Raw genomic sequence first — 17,551 nt, 5'->3', positions numbered from 1 at the left:
GGATCTGCTGCTCATTTAGTAAAACAAATCCCATCTATGTGTTGTTTCTGAAATCTAATAGGAGGATTCTCTTCATTGGAAGTTTTTTAAAAAATAAAATAAAACAGTGGATGTTTCCTATACAGTAAAAAAGCAACCCTGCAAAAGGCATGTGAGAATTAAAAAGTCAAAACACGAATCCCAGATGAACCTGAAGTAAAATACTGAAAACTTATTGAACAATGAAGAAATGAATACAGAACAGCTGCAGCCTCTTGTGAGCCACCCAACTCAACTGCCATACAGATGACCAATTCTATAAATGCCTATCAATAATAGCACCTAGGGAAGAAAACTTCATGACTGTGAGAGACCATCATATGTACTTAAGCTCACTGTTCAGGAATGTTTCACTGAAGGCTGTTTTCCTTGAAGCTGGTGATTTATCAACATCTAAATCTTCTAAAGGAAAAGCTTAGGTTATATAACTTCTTGACTTATTTCTCAGAATTGCATTTCAAATGTTCATCTGTCAGTCAAAATAATTTGTCATGCCAGTATTTCATGTATAGAATAATTTTTAAAGGCCAGAATTCAAATCAAGTCATGCTTTCCTTTGTAAGAGCTCCTACATTTAAAATCTTCTTTCAGAATAGAAATTGATGCAGTTTCCCAAATGCAGTGACTTCATATATGGGTACCCAAAGGCACATCATTCTCAAATCTGTTTTGGTATATTTGTCCTGTTTATCACAAATTAATAATCTAATGAATAACGAATGTTGCCAACTACAGTCCTTGTACAAACGACCTTTATAAGCAGCTCTCATGATCACTGCTGATGCTGGATTAGTGTGCAATCAAGGAACACTTTATTCAACACAAACTAGTTTGACACAAGGAGCCACATTTACATTATACGAAAAAGTTGGCAGACAGATAGCCTGAATTAAACCTAAGACAAGTTTAACTCCATCTAGATCCACTCAACAAGAGATTTGCATTTCAAAGGATCCAGGACTAATTCTGTAACAAATTAATTTTAATCGCAGGGAAGGTGTAAGTCAATAGTTCATATTAATTGACAATCAAGAGTTAGAATTATGAGAAATACCCAGGACGTGGTGGAGTCCCAGTGAACAAGAAGGCATATATGGAAAAGATTTACCTAAGATGAAGATTATGGTTGGGAAGACAGTGCGTGGTGGATAGAAAATCTTCCAGAAACATACGCAGGTTCTAACAGCTGCCAGAAGTTGCTGTTCAGCCTAACTGCCATCTACCTCACTTCTCATCTTTGGCTGCTGACTGAAACAGGCAATATCCTGAAAATAAGATTCATTAGCAGGGAGATCACTACTTCCCCATGTCTGTCTCCAACTCAGATGTCTAAACTTTACATTTTACTATATGAAATTTGATTTTGTTTTCTTTAAACATTAGGTAATGTTAAACAGTGATTCAGTCCTCACAAATCAACTTATCAACTGCAAATACATTTCAAGTATACCATTTTTCAACTCTCAATCCTTCGTAGCTAAAATTAATATTCCCTAACTGTATCCTGTTACACAGAAAAAACAGTTTTCAGTGGCAAACATTAGCTGGATGCTTTTTGGAAATCTGTAGGAGGGTAGAATAATAAATCACCTTGCTTCTGCCAGACTCCTCTCCCTTACATTTCTTGTGGGATGGAAAAAAATCATTTCTTATTCATGTTTAATACAGTTCTGGCACTGCTACTGCTAAAATATCATTATAAACAGGAGTTCCTCAGTACAACCAGCTATTTTCTGCATTTTTTAAGATTCTCTGCTTAGCGCTATATGTTGTGTGCGAACAGAATAATATTCTATTATATGGACGTGGTGATATAAAGGGACAAGCTTGTAAAACTAATGCTGAGGAAGAATATCCAAAAAATTGAAAATTAACACAGAGATGTTCAAGTGATAAGGAGGTGTTTAACAGTAGACAGTCACTGAAGAAGATTTTACTATTCAAATCCACCTGTCTTACAATGGAAGCAAAAGCACATGCAACACAAAATTCATTAAAAGTAATGGAAAACGAAAGAGGCTGATGGTACAGAATATTAAGACATACACTATGTATAATTGATAGAGGAAACATAACACAACAAACGTCAAATAAAGGCATATTGAGAACAGGAGTGACTGTTACTGCTTTGTTAACAGACAGAAATCTGCATTTCCATCCAGATCCTGGTTCTTGCAGGCAATTTCATTCACCCTGAAATGTGCTGGATGGGCAACACCACATGACACACTCAATCAAGATTTCTGAAGGTTTCCTGGAATAGCTTCTTAACACAGGTGCTGCAGTGGCCATGCACAGTGATGCACAGATGGCTCTGCTAATCACAAACAAGGAGCAGATCCTGCAGTTCAGGAAACAAGACCGGCTTGTTCAGGGAAGTGGCAGGTATGATCCCACAGGGAAGGGCTCTGAAGGCCTGTGAAAACTAGCAGGATCTCCTTCAAACGCAAGGACTGTCCATCCCGAAACTCATGAAAATGAGCAAATCAGCCTGGCTACACAGGGAACACAGAACTAAGCTCCCATGCCAAAAGGCAGTATTCAGGAAATGGCAGCAGGGAGAGACTACAATCATTTCCCTGACACATGGGCATGGTTTCAGGAAAAACAGCTACTAAGCTACTAAGACCACTAAGTCAAGCATTTCTAAATATGCAGGTACAAATAACTTCTATTTTTCATGACTGAAAAAACTGGGTAAGATGCTCTAGGCTGCAAATGTTAATTTGCAGTAACTCCTTACAATGCATTCAAAAATTTGCTAAATTTTTGAAAGAAGGAATAGAAAAACCCAGCCTAATTACATTTGATAAGCTATTATTATCAAGCATGGCCAAAACAACACCACATCTGATCAAAAACAAACAGTAAAAGGCTAATACAGACTAAAACCAGACAATATAACCTTTAACCATGCTATACGAAATGCGTTTTTCGTCACATCATCTCTTTTTTTTATTTTATTATCTCCTCATAAAGGTCACAGGCAAAAGGCATTTTTTAAGCATTTGACTACCTTAACCATGTAAATAGCTACTTTCAAATTAAACAAGCACTTCTGTATTTTATGTAGTCTTTAACTGAGGTCTAAATATTCTATACAACATTGAGAGTTCACCTATCACTATAATGGAATCTATGAGCTTATGTTTTTTTGTTTGCCTTGTTGTGTTTTTTGTTTTTTTTTTTTTAAATTAGCATCAGCAATAATGTAACCATTTAGATTACTTGTTTTTGTTTGTTTCTTTTGTTTTTTCAAACTGAGCTAATGAAGAAGCATTAGTCAGGATAATGACTGTCATAATCCATCTTTTCCTGGAATTACAATATGCAATACTTACTTTTAGTGCATCTTTGACTGCAGTCCTGCCTTCCTTTCCAAGGAAAACATTATAGGGGTAAAGCCGTTCAACAATATGCTGGACTGACATCATAGGAAAGGAATCCTAATTCAAATTAAAAATACAAACAAAAAGAAAAAAGATTGGCTATTTCTTTATCAGCTATTAACCTCAAAATCCAATATAGTGCTAAGCTTAAAATAAAAATCTAAGGGCAATAAACAAATGACTACCACATTCTCTAGTTGCTCAGATGTCAACGTAGGCATTTTGCGTGTTCAATTCATTATAACGTAAATGTCTAAAATAGGTTAGGTAAACTATGACCCAAAAATTACTTTCTCTCCTGTTCATAAATGGAAGCTGTAGTGACTAGCTCAGACATGTAAAGTCATTTCAGATTAGGAGAAACAAATCCCACCACATGTAACTGAGTTTCATAGTATCACTAGAAAAGATTCTGTATGACAAGAAATCTGTATTACAGTAATCTTCTACTCATTCACAGCAATTTCTAGTATTGAATTCTAATTCAATTATACTATACAGATTCTGCTTAACAAATCAATTCCTAGAAGATTCTGAACCATTGATCAAAATATGGCTTGCTTTGAAGTGAGTTACAAAGTATGCTTGCATAAAAAAATGAAAACAATGTTTCACACCTCCTTGCTCATTATAAGTAGCAATTCTTCCGTCTGTTAACTGAACTAGACAAATATTCCAGTTATTTTGCCACAGTAATAGTGAAAGAAATGAAAGTACTTTTATGAATAGTCAAGAAACATACACACAAATCCTTTCATGGTGGAACAAGGTGCTTCAAAATTGCTGAAGTAATGCCTGACCGTTTGTTTTCCAGAAGACTTGAAAATTGGTAAGGACTAAATGTGGGCAACACCAGTGGAAAAACAGTTAGTCAGTGGACTGAAATAAGTATTGTAACTCAAATAAAATCAACCAATTTTGAATTACAAACTCGGATTATACAAACATTCAACCAAAGAGGAGAAGAGTTGCTCAGAAATGAAATAAGGAGATGCATATTTTATGAAATGAATAATTCAATTCATACTTACAATCAGTAATACTATTTATAATGTTCCATATTAAAAAAGCATTAGTAAAAATAAATGATTTAAGGGCGTTGTAGTAAATGTGTTGCCTGAAGGATCAGAGAGCCCGCTATTACATTTTAAAAGTGCTTTATATAGATATAAAACATAACACATAATTTGTCCACATTACCTCAAATTAATGATTACAGTGGCACATCCAAAATTAGCCTCTTCAGAACAGCACCCTATAAAAAACTCTCCCTTTCAGTAGGCAGGAGTTTTCAACTTAGGAAACACGTTTTTGGACAACATGAATCCATAACAGAAGGAGACAATCTTTACAATGTATTCATTCCACACTGCTATATGGTTAAGTCAACCTAGTTAAAAGTGGAGGATGATAGTGACCCGGTGTGATGGAAAAACACTCTAGCTAGAATCAGTGAGAACAGTTGGCTTAGAAAACGGAGTGATTAAAACTAATTCTAAAAGAAACAGCTCTGGTCTATCCAAAAAAGACACTGTCATACAATGATAACATTTCACATTCTCTAATGTAAAATAAAATGCTTCCTTCATTCCATAGTTTAGATAATAGCTTACGGCTCATTTTCTTTCCATTACTCTGAAAGCCATCTGGCATTCATTTAAAAATAATTTTTCACTACAGGGCTCAAAGAATAAAAAGTTGCAATTTATTTTAAAATACATCATGTATTTCTTTCCAAAAGCCCTTCAAATACTGTTTTGCTTCTCTAAACTTGAATCTTAATCACCTCATACTATTTGATGCAATATCACTAATTCAGACAAAAATTAGGTCTGTAAGTACCAGGCACAATGTCCTTCTAGATCACAGCTGAGGGTACTAAGCACAGCAGTAATACAAGCGACATCTTTTAATGTGTATAATCCAATAAAAGATGTAGGAGTAAACTGCCACTGAGCAGTACCACAGGTAAGATGATTGCACAGGAGATACAACAGACACTTGCACCTTGGAGAGAAGGTTTGAGAAGCTGTCCTGGTATTTCACCCTCCTGGGCTGACCACATCTTCCTGCAAACAAAAGTGTACCTGCCCTTCTCTTTCTTTATCAGATCTCATCTCCCTGACTTCCCTCAGGAGTCACCTTTTTTCACCGTAACTTTTTACCAAGCAATTATAAAGACCAAGGGACAACAGGCTGTTAGGGAAAGCAGACAGACTGCCATAGCTTTAGGCCTGACCCAATGCATCTGCCACCATGAAGCTAGGAAGTGTATGGTCATTATATTTCCCTGCGGAGTGTAGCTGTCAGGAAGTAGTGTTTCTTCAAGTATGCACAGCATGCATCTTCAGATAACCTCCACGTCTACGTTTAGTCTAAATCCACCAGCTAACCTGAAGACCTAACATGGGATTTATCTCTTACTACTTAACTGTCTCAGACAGAGGTGTACCCACATTGGAACTAGTTGGTCCTTTTAGGTGTTACAGGAGGGTAGTCGGTGTACTTGTAATGAATGGAGTCATTATGATTTACACCATACTAGTAAATCAGAGAAAGCACAGCCTAAAAGTGCTTATTCCTCTCCACTGACTAAAAGGGGGGCTTAGATGGCAACCTCACTGTCATCAGATACACTGCAAATGCTCCTGAAGTCACATTAGTTGATCAAGCAGAATAAAAACATTATTTTGAACGCTCAGATGTACTCCATCATTTCAAAAATCTTGTGTAATGCCATACTTTGTCCTACAATATTATGCTACATACTTGCTTAAAGTATTATCCCACAAACCATTTTTTTTGTTTTAAATGTTCTCGTTAATCTTCTTCCAACAGCATGAATAATCCAGCTCTAATTCTAAGAAATCTTAAGCTCATTCATTTTCACAGCACATGTGTATGCACATACCAAAATCTGAACTGCAGCCGATAAGCTGTCTAAAGGAAAATCTGGAAGTCCCAATGTAGAAGATTCTTGAGAGCAGAGAGTTGTAGCAAAAGACAGGAGCTGAGAAATTCTGCAAAGGAAAAAATAATTACAGAGTTTTATACATGCCATCTATATTTAAAATACTAAAGCCTAAAAAGTTAAATACAGTATAAGATCAGTATAAGAAGCTGAAACTATCTCTGAGCACAAATAAGTAATGTGTGATTGAAGTTCTAAAGCATTAAGAATTCATTATATGTAGGCTGCATATAAAAAGCTGTTTGAACATACACCCACACATATTAAAAACTTGTTCAGTTCTGGTCTCTAAGTAGTGACAGAGGTTACAAAAATAGCAAGGAATCCTGAAAGGACACCACATTTCTTCATTATTATTTTTTTCTTTTAATTATGAAAAATTACCTCTCTGCAGAAATGTTTGATCCAATTGAATATAATAGTTGGAGATGGTCCTGAAAATAGAACATAAGATCATACGGTAAATTCATTTTGGGGTCATACTGCAGGTCATAGCTCATGATGTATGAGACATATTCTATTTTTTCTCTAATTTAGATATCAACAGTCTACTCATTCCTGGGCAGAGAATTAATTTTACAAATGAAAAGAAATATTATTAAATCTTTCTTTCTTATTGTTTTATGGAAGTTATTTTTCTGCTGCAGCATTCCTTGGCAACTTGAAGCCTGCTTTTCAGGAATTTATTAGGTAGCAGTATGAAAAATGCCATTTAAGATAAATTTATTATTTAGGGATTCTTTTCAGAGGTGAGCTAAGTAAAATAACATCAAAATATTAGCTCTACTCAGTACAGATAATCCAACTTTTCTGTTAGGACACTTACCTTGAAGGGCAGATGATAAACATCTCTAGCTTGAAATCTAGAACGAAGGGGAGGATCCAAAGGGTTACCAGAATATTTAGGTACTGGCAGACCCAACGCTATTACTCGAAAATCTTCACTAACCCGAACAATCTTCCATGCATCTAACTCTGATTTTGTATGTTCCTAAATTAAAATAAAGCAACATGAAGAAAAAAAATACATCATTAAATACTCCTCAAGATTAAGCTGCAAATGAACTAACAATCCTGGTCCTTCAAGCTGAATGTGGTATTGTTCTCCTCTTTCATTCAGAAGGTCTCAAAAGCACTAAACCATTCTGATTTGTGGATCGTAAAAGCAAGGTTCTCCAAGACAAATGTAGGCAGAATGTTTGATTAGGTGCAGCTTTCAGGCTGATAGCACTTTGATCATGGACTGTACAGATAGTCAAAGTTCAGAAGCAATTTTACAACCTTGCTTTCACAAAAAACAGAAAACCAACAGATGAAAACAGTTATTTTATTCTGATACACTAGAAGTGCATTACCATATCCCCCTTGAGAAAACAAACAAACAAACAAACAAAAAAACTATAATTTGCATAAAAAGGTTGCATTTTAAAAATATGCTTTATTGTAAGCAATAACAAAACCAGAACTATCACTAGGCTCCTTCACAAGAATTTGATGTTGTTTATTTCAGCTGTTGTCTTATAAAAGATTTAATGCATACAAAAAATGCACCCTTTAGCCTTTCTGCATCACAGTCAAGTCTTCCTTGAAACTTCCTGCAGATCCAGTTATTTAGTAATTATTCACATAGGAGAAGAGAAAATGAATATTAGCTTATATAATATCATACTCCCCAAACAACAAACCAATAATATTAGATTTAGTATTATAGCAAGAGATTTATTTAATTCATCTATTAGCAGTATGCCTGAGGCACTCATTTTGAAACATTTTATCATTAGGAAAGTGTTAAAAAGGAAAAAAGAAAAGAGGAAGATGCTTTGCATAACTGCAAACAAGTCCTGTCTGAATCTGAATTCTCATTTTCAGTCTTGATCACATTTTAAAAGCTCATTTTCAAATTCAATAATAATGCTTCCAACAATTTTATCTACTGAATAAATACTGCAAATTGTTTTCAGAAAAGGCACAGATCAGACTTGTAACCAGAGATGAGATGTATAAGAAATATCACTATATTTTCAGAAATCTGCTACAATACTAACAGCATCGTAGGCTAGTTCATGTAATCAGGATCAACGAGAAGGCTTATTGCAAATTTCCCTTTTATTTCACCTGGGTCTGAATCATATACTCAACCACAGTTATGTATGATAGACAGAAACATGAGTGAGAAGAGTTCAGACTGTTACAGCAGACCAACAGGCACGTGACTGGAAACTACAGCAAACAGAAAGTAGGATACAGAGTACTAGTGGAAACTTTCTGATGACATGCACTGAGGCCCCCCAAAAGACTGAAATGTATCCACTCAAATTTAAGCAGTGGGACTGAAAGCCTGAAGAAAATGAAAATGGCTAAAGTAGCAACAGCAGCAGACACTAAAATCCTATCAAAAGAAAATTCGCTAACCATTCCCTGTAATTTGGATTGGCTGTTCATGCATACTGTACTAAATTAAAGGTGAGACAGCACTGAGGATTATAGTGTTGCCCACATTCACTGACCTATCTTTTTGTTATTCTAACATTTTAAAAGCTTAGCAACAAGATTATTGCGATGTTGAAGCATTTTCTGAACTTTGTGGGGACGCTTTCTTTTCGCTTTCTGCGATCTCTTTTTACAACTGTATTTTGTTTACTCTCAGTTGCTTTTGCATTTAAGAAACATGCAGTCTTCACACAATGTTAACACTGATGACTGCTTTTCATGTGGACAGAGGGGATACAGATTAGAACAATCTTTTAATTGCAACTTGTAAAGGAATATTTGACTTCTCACATAGCTTTCACCCTGCCAATCTCATCCCATAGAACATTCCACATACGTACCGGGTCTGATTTCATGCGTTTCACTTGTAACTACTATCCCCTTCCTAACAGTGCAGGAAAGAATAGGAAGACAAAAATGGAAAATCCAAATGACATTTCCCTACCTGCAGAAGTTTGTCATAACGTTCTGCAGACATGAGAAAGCGACCGTCTTCAAGCTGCATTTCCCTATTCTCCAGCAAATTGTTTAGCACCGGCAAGACGTTCCGCTCAGCCTTCTCCAGACCTTCCAGCACAAGGATTCTGCCTTCTGTGGCTGCACGAACTGCACACTTTTCGAAAACAAAAAACAATGTTGGAGAGAAATAAATATTACGTTTCTCGTGAAATCCTGCTGAAAAAGAATCTGCAGATACTTTGCAAACTTCCCAAATTTTCTCAAGAATCAATAAGATACACAGAAGTTGTGATCATGAAGAATGACAGCCGATTGTCTTAACAGTGCTTTATATTCATGAGCTGGACTTTTATCTTGTAACTGTTACACAGACTGGAGAGACAGAAAAAAATCAGTTCTGGTGTCTTGTATCAACAGGAAAAAAAAATCAAAATATTGCAGACATTGATATATACTAGGAATACATTAAAATGTAGCATCTTTTATTTTTGATGTCGTATACTATTTTTTCAGGTATTTTAACATCATCCAACAATTCGCAGATAGCTATTTATACAGAATACAGAGCACTGAGGTGGTTGCACACATTTACAATCATATTAAAACGATAAGAAACAAAAAGTTATATATTTATTTGGATTGTTCTGGTTATATACCAGTGTAATTCCATCATCAGTACATTATTTTAGTCTGACATGAACATAAGTCTGTTGAAACCAGGTGTGGGACATAAAATAAAATAATGCTATAAATATTCAGATGTTTTAAAGTATTATAAAATTAAGAAGCTTTAGAATTATATTCCCCGACTGATCATGGTCTTTTCTAAAAACAGAATAAAAACTTAAGACTTTCACTTGTGAATTATTTGGTGCCTTTGGGATGGAAATTTTCTATAGTTCATTTCATGAGTTGTTCATATACGTATGTTTAATTAAACGCTTAATGTACAGCCAACTTGTAAAACTGAACTCTGGTGCTGGTGATTCCACACGACTTCCTTGCAGTAAATGACATTCACTCAAGTAAATTAACTATACTTCATAACTAGCATTCACATTTACTGTACAGTAAAAGATTCTGAAATTTAATGTTTTCTTTTCTATTTTAAATTGGCAGAAATTTAGCCAAATAATAATCGGGCACGTGTAGCTATCAGGCAACGTCAAGAGCAACCGAAGAGTTTTCCTTTGCATTCCTGTTACATTTTAACATAATTTTCAACACATGCACAGTGGCAAATGGGGTTGGAATGAAATTTCTTTCCAGTGTATCTTCTATGAACTCCTACAGATGAACCTTTCATGTGATGCTTTGTATGTATTAAGAAACTTTCATCTAAGACGTAAATTTCTGATGAGTATAATAGATTCAAAGACTGGGACAGAGAGACAGAAGGAAGAAACAAGGAAGAATAATGAAAAGATGCCAAAACACACACACACACAAAAAGAACAAAAATAATTTTGTAAAAATATATGTGTAAAGGACAAAAGGATAAATGTAAGACAGAAACAAAGAACAGTTCAGTGTAACAGAATTGATGCATGGTACAAGGCACATGGCAGAATCAGAGACCTCTTTGAGAAGAGAAAGATAACACAAAATTATAAGACTCACTAATTTAGTTGCCTCTCATGCATAGTATGGATGCATAAACAACTACTGGCAAAATTAGCCATACAGTAAGCTTTTAAATCACAACATCATTATTAAGACGGTATTAACTCCTGCACCTAATCTGGATTAAAGCACACACTACAGAAAAAATGCACTGACATTGTGTACTGTACTTGTACAGTACACATCTCCAGATCAAGTTCCCTTCCCTGACATTTTTTAGTATCAAGCTTCATAATCAGTATCTGAGGAACCTGGAATAACCCCATTAAACAAGCAGTAGTCCTGAGATTGTTTCCCTTCCACTGAATCACTAATTCCTTCCAAAAGCAATCAGCATGTGAATTGATTTTATTGGTTAATTCAGAACATCATACTTTATCGGGCAATACAAAATTCCCCTCTCTTCATCCCATTAATGTTGTATGAAGGACAAATTTTGTACTAACATTCTTCTCTGTAAAGGTCAGTCAAAAATCTGCTCCAACCTGCTTGAATAGAAAACCTGAGTCTCCAGCAACCAGTCCAATATCATGAACAAAGCGCTATTTTGTCTAAACGCACTTTAGGGATACAGCCAGAATATGCTTTAACAAACATCTTATTTGCCAAGTTGGTTGGATTCTGCATATTATACGTCTGTGAAGACTTTATGACCGAGTTTTACTAGCCAGAGGAAAATACACATTCTGTTCATATGGTTTCAAAATATTTTCAGTATCCATAGAATCTTGTTGACTTGCGTTGAGACGTGTATGCTATGGATGAAGGCTTGCTGAATTAACAGGCTTCCACTACCACAGGATCACAGCATGGCTGATGCTGTAAGGGAGCTCTGAAGGACGTCTGCTCCAACCCCCCTGGCTCCAGCAGGTACCCAGCGCAGGGTGCCCAGGGCCCCGTGCAGGCGCCTTGTGCCGCTCTCCCAGGAGGAGCCCCCACAGCGTCCCTGGGCAGCCTGGGCCAGTGCTCAGCCGCCCGCCCAGCACAGAAGTGCTGCCTGGTGCTCAGAGGGAGCCTCCTGCCTGCCCCTTGGTGCCCACTGCCCCTGGCCACCACCAAGCCACTCTCCTGGACTTGTATAATCTGGTATAGGTGTAGACCACAAATATCAGGAAGTATACAACAGGATCTGTGGGTGCTGATCAGTGCTTGCCTAAACATGAGCCAGCAGTGTGCCCAGGTGGCCAAGAAGGCCAACGGCATCCTGGCTTGTATCAGCAATAGTGTAGGCAACAGGACCAGGGAGGTGACTGACCCCCTGTACTCAGCTCTGGTGAGGCCGCACCGTGAGTGCTGTGTTCGGCTTTGGGCCCCTCACTGCAAGAAGGACATCGAGGGCCTGAAGTGTGTCCAGAGCAGGGCTACAAAGCTGGTGAGGGGCCTGGAGCACGAGTCCTGTGAGGAGCAGCTGGGGGAGCTGGGGGTGTTTGGTCTGGGAAGAGGAGGCTCAGGGGAGACCTCATTGCTCTCTACAACTACCTGAAAGGAAGGGGTGGGGAGCTGGGGGTCGGCCTCTTCTCACAGGTAACCAGTGACAGGACCAGAGGGAATGGCCTCAAGTTGTGCCAGGGGAGGTTCAGGTTGGAAATGAGGAGACATTTCTGCTCAGAAAGAGCAGTCAGGCACTGGGACGGGTTGCCCAGGGAGGTGGTGGAGTCACTGGCCCTGCAGGTGTTCAAGGAAAGGCTGGACGTGGTGCTTAGGGACATGGTTTAGTGGGTGATAGTGGTAGTAGGGCAATGATTGGACCAGATGATCTTGGAGGTTTTTTCCAACCTTAATGATTCTATGATTAACTTCAAGAAAGAAGGTGTTCTCCTCTAGCTCTCACAGTCTTGAAAAGCAGCCTAGTACACTGTCTTTCCTGCTGCTCATCAGTTGAAAGGTTTAACATTTTAAAAAAGTAAACAGATTCCTGAGCTTGGAAACTATTCAAAGTTTTTATTTAAAATTATGTTGGTCAGTACAATACTTCAAAAGGGATGCTACGGCTTGTAAAAGGTACATACAGGTAGCCAAAAACGATCAGCTTCAGGAATGGCTGAGTGCACAACCATGCTTCTTCACTTCTTAATCAAAGAATCCCCATGACAACAATAGCATCAACATCATCGTCATCTGGGTGCTAATTTACTGTGATGGTTTTTGTTGTTGTGTTGTTTTGCTTTAAACAAACTGGGCTTCTGATGTATTTTTAAAGCATATCCGAAATACTGGAAACTGTTCACCAAAGTATAATGAAATAAATACACAACTTATCTACCTCTAAGGACCTTCTGAAAGGCACTATTAACATTAGAAAGCATAAGGTCTGCTCTTAAGACCAAAATGGCTGCAGATCTCTGGCTAAGCTACGATATTTATGCATTCTATTTGGTAATGACTAATAAATTTCTGCAATAAGCTAGGCATACTACAAGGCATCTTCTGAATCAGTATTTCAGTTTTATCTGGGTATTGATGGATTGGTTTGGAAACTAAAATGCATAACAAATAAGAAGAAGGAAAATAAGTTTGCAATCTGTCACGGAAAATCATTTTTTGAAAGATGCTTCCAAGAAACTCATCTTCGTAATTCTATAATGAAAACCCAGAAATAGCTGTGCTGTCTCACTCTCTCACTAGCCTCATTTTTTCAAAACGTTTAATATAAAATATAATTTGACAGAGGGGGGTTATATTATGCAGCCGCGATGGTAAACCTGAGATAAAAAGTATTAATTCTTGCTAAAAGGCTGAGAGGGATTTGTTAAATGCTTATCTTCAGATTTACTGTAACTGCAGCCAGGGACTATTTTGCTCATCAGATGAAGAAACAAGCTCACTGCCGCCCACCAGTGCCCCTATAGATCTGAAAGGATGGTTACCTGGATACCTGCACCAGGGAATACGTGCACTTGTAACAGAGTGAGTTTCTTCTCCGAGAGCAGAAACCTATAATATAGTGTTGCTCTCATAGCAATGGCCTTGTGCAACAAATATGTAATGGAGATTGCTCACCCTGGTTTCATTCTGCACCCACAAAAATATATTTTTATCCTTAAAGGCGGAAATGCCTTAGAAACTAAACAACACTAAACAGGGTTTCACAGTCTTTTGCACAACTGAGCTCTTCCGCTTGAGCGGTGACAACTGCAGGAACCCCTCTCATGACATAAATCACAGTGTATAAGCACATGAACAAGCTTCAACAACATCAGAAAGGGAGGAAGGACAGAAAATAGCTCAACATAATGCACATGCTGAACTGCACAAACACCAGAGAAATATGGACAGTTTTGCAAAACTAACCAAAATAGTTTGCAAGAGCATAAGAATTTTAACGGTGTTGTTTGAAATACCACCACTGAAATCTGTTAAGTTTTTCCTCAAGAAAATGCATACAATAAAATCAGAAAATTCTGGTCACTCCAAAATCAGTGAGGAAGATTTTGAGTGGAGCTATAAGTGGTTTTACTTTTTCAGACTTGTGCATCTTTTTGAATAAAATGTACAAGCTATGTTTCAGAACTGTATTCCAAAAATGCTACTAAAAATTGATGAGCAGTAATTAGTAATTAAAGTGTCTCTTTTTCCAGGAGCTACCTGGAGATACTTTTTTAATATTTGTTTTTTAGAAGATGAGTGCCCTTCCTCTGAAAACTGGATCCCTGTAATGACATCTCAAGCCCAACAACAAATATTACAGCATGGAAAAAATATCAGAGTAAGTACCTCAGTGAACAAGAGAATTGAAGAGGTAAGGTTTCCCTACATCTGCAGCCTGCTTTTCAGATGTCCCTTCCAGTGTAGTATCTTGTTCCCTCCACCCGCACAACATCCCACACAAACTCATCTACCAAGATCTTTCCATTCACTCCTGTATCTCACACACATTCCGACAATGCTATGTCCAGATGTCTCTTATGGTTAAAAAAAAAATAAAAATCTTTAGCTGCCATCTGGTAAAGACAACACTAAAATCTGTCTGGTTTTGAGCTAACATGATGCTGCCTGGCTGCAGCAGGCTAACACAACTTAAACTACTAAATTCATGGTGCAGCAATGGGGGGCGGGCATTGATTTGAGTCCCTGTAACCTACCAAACTAACAAATGCCACCAAACTGAGACAAAATTAGTATCTTCTAAATTTTGTTCCATGGGTTAAATATAAAAAAAATCAAAACTTTCCGATGTAAATCATTAAAACTAACCAACAGCTAAAGGATATCGAGAAAAGAAACGGCAAGGATACAGAATGGATTACACGATAAGCTTTTCTTCCTTGTTTTACTGGGCAAGGAAGAGGGTATTGCCCAAGACTCGTAATTCTCTGAAAATGACTCAGGTTACTCATTTAAGGAGACATGGAACTAATGGAACTAATCAGATCATCAAGTTCTCTGTAATACTTGTATGGAAATAGCAAGAAATTATCTACAAATTTAGATAGAGTCTAAAGATAGATGTACAGACAGATGTCAAGATCAGTGAAGCATATAAAGTTGTCACCTATTGGGGAATCTACTTTACTAGATTTTAAAAATATCTGGAGGTTAAACAGCATGTCTAATGGTATGCCTCTAACAAAGAATATCATTTAATAGATTTGTTCACTTTTTAGAACGCTTAAGTCCTTCGTTACTATTTTCCCTCAGGAGTTCAGCAAACAGGAAAGCAGTTGAGCAACACTGAGATGGATGAGTACTTAATGAAGTAACAAAATAATTCCTCCAAAATAAAAATATTGACAAAAATCTAGCAGTGAAAAGAAGGGCTAATAAAGACCACATTCAAACGATTTCAAGGCAATAATGCCAAACTTATTAGAAAAACTTAGTTACCTTTTTCTTTAAATATTTGGAAAATCTGGTGTTAGTTCTTTAAAGTAACATTTAATTAAAAAAAAAACAACATACCAAATGCATAATGACATTCAAAGATGAGATTCAAAACAGACCTACTATTCATCTGAGAATGTCTATTCTATTTTTTGTTACAATTTTTCCCACTTTGCAGACTATGATAAACTATTGTTTTGCGCATAACAATTTAGACCACAAATATACTGAGTTATATATGTTCAAAACATGATGTTTGTGTTTTATTTAAAAACAATAAAGTAGTAATTAATGTGGTTATTCAAACAAAAAAAAGTACCTGAGGAACCAAATCATTCAAATATTTTCTTCATCTGTAGTGGGGGGCTATATCATCATTCTTCAGTCTACCTCCCCCGCTGTGACAATTGAGTGTTTTCTTTTTCTCCTCTGAGGCTAGGAAAATTACTGGGTAGACTGCACTTGTTTTTAATAATACTGCTATTTACTCGTTAAAAAAAGAAAAAAAAGACAATTCACAGTATACCATAGCACTATCAGCCAGGCTGGTTTGTATTGAAAAAGGGACTTGAGATGTCCAAGGTAGAAATGTTTTAGTGAGGAAGAATGGCCTGAACTAGTCAACACCTCATTCACAGTTCAATCCCGTTAGACAGAAGGAAAAGCAACTAAAAAGGAACAATCTGCATTCAATGGAAGTTCAGACCACAAAACTAAGCTACAGTTTACTCTAGGAAATGAAGCAACATATGATAAAATCGTAAATAATGTTAACGTGACAAGAATTGGAGCAATCTTTTATTTCTTAGTCATTGATTTTTAGCTTCCTCCACTTTTTTTTTTTTTTTTTTTTTTTTGAACTACCACAGATCAAGTGATCTGCTTTATTTCCATCACTTCTTCCGCTAACACTACAGCAGGCGTTTTTGAAGCTGTGACTGCAAACCATATTTCTAAGAGAATAGGTCACTACTTAGACAGGATCTGGTCCTTTTAGCCAATTTACACCAGGTTCATTAGGATAACAGTAAGTCTACATCAGGAACATCGAAGAGCTTGCATGTTGGGCAGAGAGAATGCCCAAGAGCAAACAATCTGAGTTTCTGAAAGGATTTGCCAGTGCAATTATCTACAAACAAAGAAACCTAGTGGTTTTTTTTTTTATCTTCATTCTATATGACACTTGTCTTCTGGATAGTAATAAGTGAGATGAGTTGTTTAATTTTTTCTGTCTGACAAGTAGCTGAATAAAAAGGAAAACTAAGTACTTCACAGATATCTAAGAAGTGATAAAGGTACTGTCACTGGAAAATCACTTTGATTCACAGCACTACTCATCAAATCCACGTTGCCTGTGAATGCTATGACCCCACATATTACAAAGTGTATGTATGTTCGTGCATCGTAGAAACACTAGTTGAAAAGGAAATGGAATATGCACGTAACAGACACAAACACAAGAAAAAAGAAATCTCACACCTTAGATTTTAACCTATAAGGAATTATAAATATACAATCCTAATATTTCTTACACTACATCACAGCCATTTATCTCATATGGCTTCTACATCAAATACCGGATTCTTAACTGCTAACCCAACAGGTCCAGTTAAATGATGGCTTCAACCAAATACTGTTGGTTCCTACCAAGTATTTCTCTGTTTTCTCTGCAGTGCTGGTCAGAAGAAGAAAATTACTAGTAACATTCATACATCTGGAGCATTGCATTCCAAGGTAGTAAGTTAACAAATCACAAAAT

The 17,551-nt window shown here is 36.8% G+C and overlaps 1 protein-coding gene across 1 annotated transcript in view; it reads right to left on the bottom strand.

The window, feature by feature from the left end:
• The window catches only part of VWA8 (von Willebrand factor A domain containing 8), a 188,744-nt gene that overhangs the window by 144,990 nt on the left and 26,203 nt on the right, over positions 1-17,551 (bottom strand). The window contains exons 5-9 of the mRNA XM_082784877.1: positions 9,335-9,502; positions 7,226-7,390; positions 6,784-6,833; positions 6,340-6,448; positions 3,381-3,485 (exon numbers count right to left, since the gene is read on the bottom strand). Coding sequence (XP_082641003.1) covers positions 3,381-3,485; positions 6,340-6,448; positions 6,784-6,833; positions 7,226-7,390; positions 9,335-9,502 — 597 coding nt within the window. The remainder of the gene's footprint in view (positions 1-3,380; positions 3,486-6,339; positions 6,449-6,783; positions 6,834-7,225; positions 7,391-9,334; positions 9,503-17,551) is intronic.

This window comes from Aythya marila (genome assembly GCF_965140915.1).
Source record: "Aythya marila genome assembly, chromosome: 1".
In the NCBI taxonomy this organism is placed as follows: domain Eukaryota; kingdom Metazoa; phylum Chordata; class Aves; order Anseriformes; family Anatidae; genus Aythya; species Aythya marila.
This window is presented reverse-complemented; position numbering and strand designations above follow the sequence as displayed.